Genomic DNA, 11,177 nt, shown 5'->3' with positions numbered 1-11,177 from the left:
TTAAGCATTCTTTGTTACAAAACTTTGTCTCTCAGATTCCAGACGCACATAATACCTCTCTTTGTCTCTCAGTCTCTCAACAATCACCAGACAAAAGACTCAATCACTATACAGACAGCTAATTAAGCTTTTCTCACTATGAAAAAAAACACTTCAATTTGATAAAGTAATTTAGGGTTCACATCTAAAACCAATTGACAATGGATGGAGTGCCCCAAACCCTTATAAACTCATAGGCAATGTCCCATTTTTCCCATGTAGGATGTATATATTCTCAACACACCCCCGCACGTGTGGCGAATTTTCAAGTCATACATGTGGACAACTTTTGGGTGACGTGGAGCCCGTATGGTCGTTAGGCATGCACACGTGGGTAACCTGCTCTGATATCATGATAAAGTAATCTGGGATTCACATCCAAAACCAATTGGCAATAAATTGATTGGTCCAAACCCTTATAAACCCATAAGCAAGGTCTCATTTTTCCCATTTGGGATGTATATATTCTCAACATGATTAGCTTCATCAGTAGCTATGCCCTGGATACCACTTAATCCAATGCCTTCCTAGCTATCGCGGCCCACCTTGGGAAGATGCTCGATCTCCTACACAGGCTTCAACACATAATAATCTATGAAGTAAAATTAGTTCTTGTTATCAGTGTTCACGGTATAATTAATTGCTTGATGAAATCAACATTCAGGATTAAGACGCTTTAAGGTAACGTACGCCATGGCACTCAGTCATAGATGCAATTGCAAATTTATAAATTAATTAATGACACATTTACTTATTTGGAATGAGAATTGAAATAAGAAATTGATAATGAAACATGTACGTTCTCCCCTTTGTGGAGTACAACGGGGAGTATAGTTTAACAACTGGAAAAATAAAATATATAAATGTAATTCGTTTCTTCTTAGTTTAATAGACTGAAAAAGAACATACACTCATATAAATCTATCGCAATCATATTCCCAAGTTTAACTGACTTTGGACCTCCAAAATGGTGTGAGCCGAGTCCCTTAGCTTCTGTGCCTCCTCATCAGTCAAATGCACATTGGTCACTCCCAGAACTCCACTCCTTCCGAGCTGTGCAGGCAAGCTCAAGAACACATCACCGCCACCAACACCGTAGAACCCATTCGCAAGCACTGAAACAGGTTGGACCTTCCTCTGGTCTCTGAGTATGCTCCGGGCTAGGTTTGCCACTGAATAACCAATTGCCCATGAAGTATACCCTTTCAGACTTATCACCTCATACGCACAGTCCACAACTGCTTTGTGAATCTTCTCCAGTGTCTCTTTCTCGTATGCTATTTGGTGCATCTCTAGGAAGCTCAACACCGGCACTCCCCCGACGCTGATGCTTGACCACAAAGCCACTGAGCTGTCCCCGTGCTCGCCAATGATGTAAGCCTACAATTCCATTATTAGGATTAGCTTATCTAATTAATTTCGTATGCAATACATGTATGGATAACATAAGAAATTATCACTTTACTTATACAAGAGCAAATATTATTATGTAGATTGATAACCTCATTTACTCTACTCTCGACTTTTTCTTTGTTAGTATATGTTAAGAGTAATTGGTTATCAGGATAAAAAGTTGTGTGCAGTGTATGAAAAAAAGCATGCATGCATGTATCGAAGAATATTTCTTAATTAAAATTTAGCTACACATCCTGAGCGTTAACGTCCAGGTGATCGACCATGAGGAACCGAAATCTAGATGAGTCGAGATTCGTACTCGACCCGAAAACCCTGTTGCTCAGAAATCCGGATAGCTTCCACGCCACGTAAGTCAAGACATCCACTGGATTGGACACGATGAGTAATATGGTGTCCGGAGAGTACTTAACTAGTGGAGGTATGATATTTCTAAAGAGAGCCACGTTCCTCTGCAGCAGGTTCAGCCTGGACTCGCCAGGGTTCTGGCGCGCACCGGTCGTCACGATGTAGAGGTCGGATCCGACGGTGATGGCGTAATCCACGGAAGCGTGGATTTTGGTGCGGGGTAAGAAGGCAGCTGCGTGTTGAAGGTCCAGCATCTCTCCACGTAGCTTTTCAGGTTTGGCGTCGACGAGGACAAGCTCGTCGGCGAGGTCTAGGGTTAAGATGGTTTGTGCTATGGCCATGCCGACGTTGCCGACGCCAATGACGGAGATTTTGTTGTGGCGCTTGGTCGGGGAAGGCGGGGCTGCGCGGATGATGGGCCTGAAGAAGGCCTGGGTTAGGTCAAGGCCTCCAGGGCCCAATGACGAAGCCGAACTGCTTTTGTTCATGGTCAGAATAGCTTAGGTTTCTGTATAAAGTTTGAGGTTTTCGTTGGTGATGCAGAGACAGAGGGGTTTTATGCAGAGGAGTTGAGTGTGGAAGAAGTTCAATGGTCAACTTACTGTGCAAGAATGACCCTCTTCAAAAAAGGAGCTAGCTGCCTTGGGCATTACTTTAGAAGCTTCACAAAGGATTCAAACTTTCCCTAAACGTGTTCTTCATCATTGAATTGAAATGAGACTTTGCATTTTGGTGAGAAGAGTCTTAGGCAGAACATTGATAACTATTGATAAATTGAAACCTTCGTCGAGCCCAACTACAGGGAATCGGCAAATCTATGTGCATTAAACAAATGAACCCAACTTTGATGCACGCTTAATTCTTCCCTTCAGAGTGATTTTCTTTATGTCGATATCTACCTTTCCTTATATATACTAGCCTTCATGTATACATGTTTGTGTAGTAGTTTGAGAAATTTTTTATTAAATGAAATAAAACAGTTATTGCAGAAAAAAAAAATAGTAGAGAAGAAAAGTGGGCTGTGAGATCATTTTTCTCTTTCATTTTGTTCATAAAGATCTATTTTGCAACTGTCACATTTAATCTTATGATTTAATTAGTTCTCAAATTTTAAATTTTTTTTTTTTAACTTTTAGAGTTATTTCTATCAATTTTTTTCATTTTGACTAATAAAACATCTTCTCCTAATAATAGCATAAATAACCAAAAAAGTTCGGCCTGTTTTAGGGAATCAAAAATTGAGAGGAATTTGCTGTATATTCTCATTGATAATAGGGGCCTCTTTATATAGAGGATTACAATGCATAGAATCTCAATCATACAAGGAAAGTAATTCTACATTGATTAGGATTCTAGATCCTTCTAATTAAATCCTATTACCACTAAGTCAAGTAACCTAGAGTTTGGGCTAAACACAAATTAGGTTTTCCTTGAACACTCCCCCTTGTGTTGCCCAAAAGGGGTGCTTCTCTCGTTGCCTCGTTAAAAACCTTGCCCAGTAACAAAAACCCAGTGGGACAAAAATAAACTCGGTCGAAGGGGAAAAAGAGCACAACACACCCTTCACGATTCGAGACGAACATGTAGACAACTCCCCCTGATGTCTGCGCCTCCCCCTGATGACAACGATCATGGGAGTTTAGATAATTTCCGCAAGTCAATTCTTGCCACATGTTTCTCGAACGTGGATTTGGGCAATGACTTAGTAAACAAGTCTGCCTTACTTTCCTCAGATTGAATCTAGTTCACTTTGATCTCGAGGAGAGTCTGTTGTTGCTGATTATACTTGGTGTTGTCGCTTTTGATGTAGCCTTGCCTCATTTGTTTAAAACAAGCAGCATTATCTTAAAAACTCGTAGGCTCATATGTGGTAGACTTCAAACCACAATTGTTCGAACATGCGTAATTATGGATCCAATCCATATACATTCACGAACCACTTCGTGAAGAGCAATGATCTCTACATTGTTCGAAGATATAGCGACTAGGGTCTATTCTGTAGACCTCCAAGATGTCATGGTCTTTTCCCATGGTGAACACTTGACCGAATTGGGAATGACCTTTGTGTGGGTCAGAGAGATACCCAACATCAGCAAAACCTTCCAAAACACATGTCGTTTTGGGATGGGGATAATGGACGCAGGCCAGTGTTGGCGGCGTTCCTGGTGTGTGATGGGTTCGAATCCATCATCTCTTTGTAAGGATAGAACAAGCCCATATCACTCATACATTTCAAGTATCGAAAGATATCTTTTACACCAATCCAATGGCATCGCGTTGGCGCAGAGCTATATCTAGCTAGCAAGTTCACAACATATGAGATGTCCAGTCTTATGCATTGGGATAAGTACAATAATGCACCTATTATACTAAGTAAGGCACTTCTGCCTTTAGCACATCTTCGCCATCATCCTTTCGATGAATAGGATCCTTTTCAGGATCAAGACTACGGATGATCATGGGGGTGCTTGAAGGCTTGACCTTGTCAAAATGCCTAAGCATCTATCGACACGATGCTCAAGTTCTAAACCGAGACATAATCGTGTTCTCCCAAAATCCTTCATCTCAAACTCGGATTTCAAGTGTTCAGCGGTTTCCATTAACTCTTTAAAGGCTTCTAATGAAGATCATGTCCAACATGAACGGCGATAGAATCCGAAACTTGTTATAGAAACGCGTGGGCATATCCCTTCCCAATCAAGTAGTCACTTTAGTGAGCGTTTCAACCTCTTTGAAAACGCGCTCCGTGGTCTAAAGCCACTTGACTTGGGTAAATGAAGTTCACCATGAACCTTCCTGTATATTCCGTATCTAGATCCCTATAGAGATACGTAGTGACCACATTTGTAAGCTGCATGTTCAGTCATTCAGAAACTACCAAACTGACAGGGTAGTGGAGTGCAATGACATCCATTACGAGAGAATATGTCTCATCGTAGTCGATTCCAAGGCGTTTTGTGAGAAGCCTTGCGCCATAAGGCGAGATTACCATCTCTTTTTCTCACTACGCTTTCTAACGAAGACCCATTAGTCAACAGGTTTTATGTTAGGAGGTGTTGGCATCTCTAGCTCGAAAACCTTCCTCTTCGTTAGAGAATCCATCTTAACCTGGATCGCATCTTTCCATTTAGGCCAAAACTCTCTACGTTGGCATTCATTCATCAACGGAGCGTGGTTCGATATCATCTGACTCAAAAACTCATGCGCAACAAAATACGCAACTACATCATCAATTCTGATGGAGTTTCTATCCCACGTCTCATGTACACTAGTGTAATTTTCATAGAGCTCTATATTCTCAGGAATAGGTTTTGACGTTGAGGTGTCCCCTAACGATAACCATAACCTGGAAGATTCTCATGAGGCGGATTTTGAGTGTCGATGATAAAAGGATTGGAGTGTGCCAAAGTATCCTTCGAACCCACGGGCCTCTCCACGCATCCTAGCTGGGGCCATGGCCTGTAACACCAGAGTGCCAGTCTCTTTGGCATTGGCGCCATGCCTACCTCCGTGTAGGGTGGCGCTACGTCCTCTCGTAGGGACGTCCTTCCTTGCAGGCATGTTCGCAACATATTTGTGTGATCTCGTCACTTTAATAGGGATCAAGATGAGACATAGTGGGGACAGACTACGACAATTCCTGTCGTTCCTGTTGAACATTCGTGTTCTTATCTCCCCCTAACGACGGGAAGACTGTCTCATCAAAGTGACATCCGCAAATCTAGCGGTAAGGAAACCGCCTAGCAAGGGTATTTAAGTGGCGGACGATTGTTGGAAGCTCAAATCCAACGTAGTTGCCCATTCTCTGTAAGGACCCATTATAGAGCGCTGTGGCGGCACAATTGGCACATAAATGGCACACTCAAATATGCATAAGTACGATATTTGTACCCAGTCACTAGCTGTATCGCAGAGGTAGATTGAGTGGCAGTGGGTCGTAGACGAATTAGCATAGATGCATGTGATATTGCATCACCCCAAGTGGATATAAGGAGGTTGGTGCGCATTACCAATGTCCGGACTACCATCGTAGTCGTTTCCACGAGACCATTTGGGTGTGCTCATGGGAATATGATGTCCAACATCAGTCCCAAATGCAATAACCATCGAAAGTCTTCGATGTAAACTCACTAGCATAGTCAAATCCAATTGACTGAATAGGATGATTTGGGGAGTGAGCTCATTGTCATATGATATGTGCTAGGAGTGTAGCATAAGCAGCATTTATAGGTGGACAATGGCACAACACGTGACCAGCGTGTTTGCGTGTCAACCAACATCATAAAATATTTAAGCGTCCGCAAGTTGGTTGAATCAATCCACAAAATCCCTACGGATTCTTTGTAAGAACAGAATGAGTATTGTCATATCCTTTGCATAGGACGGTCTCAGTCCTAATTTCCCTAAGGAACGGGCTTAGTAAAACGAGCGAGAGGCTGTAGAAGCAACCAATGAGAATTTTGGTTAGGCCTGAGCGTCTAAAACTCTATTTTGAAGCAAGTTGGTGATTGCAGCATCACCTAGGGCGCCATCACCATGATGGACGCCATCCATGGAGTCATGGATAGGGACTACGCCATCCCTAGGCTGGTGGTGGACGGAGGCGGTGCCCTAGGCAGCAGCGTCGGTCACACTTAGTCTAAGAATCAACTTTTGATTCATGCTTCATTTCGCTCGAGAGAAAAGATGTCCGTGTGAAGTCTTTTGTAGATGGATCATCATATCATGACTAGGATGATCTATCCTGTCATGACAAAGCCAATATGTGTCTAGATCCAAGAGATCTTCTCTCATAACTTTATTGGATTTAATAGCTCGAATAGAGACATAAAGTCCACTAGAGAGGCACATAAACTTCTCTAAGATGCGTCTTTGTTCACAATCATTAAAGGTATTGCAAAGGAACTCATTTCCGTTCTCTACATGCATTTTCGCATAGAATTCGTTGGCTATTCATAGGGTACAACTGTAATCAAGGTGCCATTTGGCAAGTGGAACTTGGGCTATTCCATGTCCTTGAATTAATATTGATGGCCTAGCTATCGTAGTCACAAAGTCATATGCTCAGAATCAAAATGGAGTCATAATGAAAAGAACTCGAAATTTTATTCATAAGCCAACGGAGTACATCATTGTTTCTATGATCAAAGAAAATCTAATCCAATAAAAAGTAATATGGCAATCGCCTACAACTCTTGGAAAATAAAAAGACTTAATCAAAATCGCCAGTTTCTGGGTCTTGATCCTTGTAGTCTTCCATCCTTAGGTCTAGATCGCCATCTTGATCTTCTTGTGCCATGTAATTCTGGGGTGCGGTACATGTTTTGGCCCAATGTTCAGTTGATCCACATCGAAAACAAACATCATTATGGTCAGACTCCCTTGATTGAGGCGCCATTGGGGCGCGATTAGGACGACCAATGCTCTTGGTGGCGTTACCACCGTGGTTGGGGGCTCCGCCTATCTCTCTCTTCACATGTTGACCTCCACGGTTCCGTGCACACCTTTCTCGGCGATTTCTTTCCTCTTTAGGGCAAACATATGGACCAGAATGTCCAGAATTGTCCCTACTCTTAGGGTTTCGCTCCTTGCGGCCTCCATTGGGGGCGCGACTATAGTTAGACCCCGGAATAGGCTTAGTTCCCACGGGTCTAGCATTATAGTTCTTCACAAGAATATTGTCGTGCTTTTCAGCTACGTTCATGGCACCAATGAGCTCATGAAACCTTGTGATGCGTCCTGCATTTACATCAATCCAATAATTCTTTGAAATCATCAGTGCAAAGACGGGGAAGGTAGAGAGAGTCTTCTCGATCAACATCGTATCAGTTATGGCTTGGCCACAAAACTCCATCAGAGACTTGATACGAAGGGCTTCTGAGTTATAATCAAGCACAGACTTGAAATCACAAAAGCGGAGGCTATGCCATCGCACTTCTAAATCAGGAAGCAGGGAGTCACGAACGTTGCCAAATCGCTGCTCAAGTTCTACCCATAGCTTTCTTGGGTCTTCCTCATTGAGGTATTCATTTTGGAGTGCGTCATTCATGTGCCTTGTCATGAGAATTATGGCTTTAGCTTGTTTTGCTTCAAAAGCAGTAGCTTGCTCAATGGAGAGCACGTTCTGACTAGGCTCTTGGATGGCTTCCAGAAGTCCATCAGCCTTAAGATGTTGGCACACATCTCAGACCCACCTATGGTATCCTGCGCCAGTTGTCTCGAGTGGAACAAAGTTCAACTTGTTCAGGTAACTCATCCTGAAAAACAACACAAGATTAGGGTTAGTTTCGGAGCGAAAAAGGCTACCACGAAAAACTATTAAATTTCTGAGCGTAGTCGCTTCTAAGAAATTAGGAATTTTCTGAGCGTAGTCGTTTCCAAGAAAATCCAATTCCAAGAGGGGTTTTGGATTAGATCGAAACAACGATGTATGTGGTCGATCGTTTTCTTCTCAACAAACTCTAAGTTTGGAGGACTCTACAAGCTCCAAGCTTGGAGTGAGCACGAACCCCCACAGTTCTGCTTTTGGTCTCCCCTATGAAGAAGAAAGGGGGGTAGAAGAAGGGATGTTGGAAGTCCCCGAGAAAAGAAGAAGAAATTGAAAAAAAACTTCAAAAACGGGAACTTTTAGAAAAATTACCTTAAAAGATGGCCGGAAAAGTCGTCGTCAGAGTACTGTAGCTGTCGGAAGTTACTGTAGCTGACCGGAAAGTGTCGCCGGAAAAGTGCCGAAAAATGGCCAGAAAAATCGCCGGAAAAGTGGCCGGAATTGGCCGGAAAAGTAGTTGACCGGAGGGTTGACAGGGGTTGACTATGGTTGACTGGCTTGCTGACGTGGTACTGCTGGCTGACGTGGCTGTTGACTGGTGCTGACTGGATGCCTGTGTGGTGCTAACGTGGCTCTGGGCTACTTCTGGGTTTCTGGGCCGTGGCTGGTCCTTCTGCTTCTGGGCCTAGGGTTTATCCTTTCTTTTGGGCTGAAGCTGAAGATGGACTGCTTCTGCTGGGCTGGGTTGACTGAGGCAGAGTTGACTGAAGCGAGTGGCGGTTCGGTGGTGCAGTGTCTTCAGGCGGCCGGTTCGGATGTTTCCTGGCCGGTTCCGGTGAGGTTTTTTCCAGTTCCCGGAATCTGGGGACAAGGTGCAGCTGCTATCAAAAGATGGCAGTATAAGGTGGACAGGAAGATGGCAAACCGGGCATGAGATCTTTGGATTCTTCTTGGAGGCCGGTTTGGTCACTTCCGGTGGCCGGTTCAGGTTGATTACGGCCGGTTCTGGACTCCTGGAGGTGAGAGCTTCAAGGTGGGCGGCGGTGGTTTCTGGGATTTGAAGGCTACGAATTTAGGATTTCCGGGTTAGGGCTTCGCGCTGATAACGTGTTTTAGGGAATCAGAAATTGAGAGGAATTTGCTGTATATTCTCATTGATAATAGGGGCCTCTTTATATAGAGGATTACAATTAATGCATAGAATCTCAATCATACAAGGAAACTAATTCTACATTGATTAGGATTCTAGATCCTTCTAATTAAATCCTATTACCACTAGGTCAAGTAACCTAGAGTTTGGGCTAAACACAAATTAGGTTTTCCTTGAACACGGCCGTAATTAGGATTGTTAGTGCTTAATTAGGTTATGTTGGTTTTATATTAGTTTTTTTTTTTTTTAGAATGAGATAGAACTTTCATTCAATCAACCAAAACGTATACATTGGGGGGGGGGGACGGGGACATAAACCAATACCCAAAAAAACCGCGGTTATAGATACCATCAGGCCAATGGGCTCAAACTCTAACCACAAAACACCCATTTCCAAGGCTACCCTGAGTATGTGATCTTGAAAGTCCCAGTAATACCATGTAGTCAACAACACAGAAGACGTCATCCTCTTCAACACCGTGTCCAAAAAGTACCAGATCACGTTTTTAGCGTGAGTTGTGTGTGTGTGTTTTGAGTTACTCATACGGGCTTGCAAAAGCTTATCGGGTTTGTTGTGTGACAACCTGGTACACTATTCAAATGGTGTAGGGGTTAATCCTGCAGGTCAGGGAAATTGTGGCTGAATCTGGGGTAGCGTGCTAGCAGCTTTACGGTAGGAAGTCAATTTTGTGACTTTACCGCTATCAAGACTTCACCTTGTAGTGAACTCTGAGGAGCATTTACATTTTATTTTGTTGCGGACAATTTAATTCTTAAGCTTGTGTAATATATAACTCTGTGGAGAGCGAGTGTATATTAACTTTGAGGGTTCAGGACATCAGTACGTACTTGGTTTAAAGGGAAAATTTTTTTAGGTATTTTGTATTGATGACTGAACGTTCACGCATGTATAATTATGGGATTATATATCGATTTTATTTGTGTTAAAAATTAGGGGCGTGACAGAGGGCCTCATGCTCTGCTTGGTTATTGGTGCACTTAAACTTAACTGGAAAGAATAAGAAAAACGATCGCCTGCTGGGTTTCCCAGAACCACCCCTGCCCCGGCCAGTGTTTCTGTCCTTGAGCAGTCAAAAAACAATACCTAGGGTTGAAGGGAAACTGTGGCTTGATACCATACAGCATATTCTGGAATGCGCGCCAAATCTGGTCGAGTTGTGGTGGCGGTCGCTTTCTCTAACTCTTTCACTGCGGGGACATCCAACATAGGGTGATGCACTAAGATGTCTGCAATGGCCTGTCCCTTTACTGCTTTTTGTGGAACGTATTGTAACGAGAACTCGGATAAGACCACCACCCACTTGCCAATGCGACCTCTCAGGATAGGTCGCGATAGCATATACTTAACCAGGTCGGTTTGAGCAATGATGCAAGTAGTAAAGGACAACATGTAGTGTCGTAACTTGCATGCCGAGAAATATAGCGTGGGACACAGCTTCTCCATTGGAGTATACCTTGTTTCGCAATCTGTAAGTGTCCTACTGAGGTAAAAGATGGCATGTTCGACGCCTTCCTTGTCATCTTAAGCGAGTAGGCTGCCAATGGAAGCCTCAGCTGCTGAAATATACAGCTTCAATGGAAATCCAGCTCTAGGTGGAACAAGTACTGGCGGGCTCGCCAAATAGGCCTTAATTTTGTTAAAAGCCTCTTGATGTTTAGGTTCCCACACAAACTCATTTTGTCCTTGCAACTTCAGCAGTAGGGAGAAGGGCTGGATTTTACCTGCAGAGTTAGAAATGAAACGTCTTAGAAAATTGATCTTACCCAGCAGTCGCTGTAGTTCCTTCTTTGTTCGCGGGGGAGACGCGTTGATAACTGCGCTTGCTTTATCTTTAGGGACCTCAATCCCTCTCTGGTGGACTATAAATCCTAGAAAGTCACCTGCCTGAACTCCAAAAACGCATTTGGCTGGATTCATTTTGAGCTTGTGTTGCCGCA

General features: G+C 43.3%; 1 protein-coding gene across 1 annotated transcript; it reads right to left on the bottom strand.

Moving 5' to 3' along the window:
* Positions 1-842: 842 nt before the first annotated feature.
* On the bottom strand, positions 843-2,298 carry LOC112199053 (L-lactate dehydrogenase A). Its single transcript, XM_024340117.2, has 2 exons — positions 1,686-2,298; positions 843-1,419 (listed from the first exon to the last, which is right to left on the bottom strand). The coding sequence occupies exons 1-2, from the start codon at positions 2,286-2,288 to the stop codon at positions 970-972; spliced, it is 1,053 nt and encodes a 350-aa protein (XP_024195885.1). The 5' UTR covers positions 2,289-2,298; the 3' UTR covers positions 843-969.
* Between the last annotated feature and the right edge of the window lie 8,879 nt (positions 2,299-11,177).

Source organism: Rosa chinensis, chromosome 4 (assembly GCF_002994745.2).
Source record: "Rosa chinensis cultivar Old Blush chromosome 4, RchiOBHm-V2, whole genome shotgun sequence".
NCBI lineage: Eukaryota > Viridiplantae > Streptophyta > Magnoliopsida > Rosales > Rosaceae > Rosa > Rosa chinensis.
This window is presented reverse-complemented; position numbering and strand designations above follow the sequence as displayed.

Coding starts and splice junctions, on each gene's coding strand:
- LOC112199053 (XM_024340117.2), bottom strand. CDS start 2,288: ATGAACAAAAGCAGTTCGGCTTCGTCATTGGGCCCTGGAGGCCTTGAC. Junction 1,420..1,685: donor TGGACGTTAACGCTCAGGAT/GTGTAGCTAAAT, acceptor ATGGAATTGTAG/GCTTACATCATTGGCGAGCA.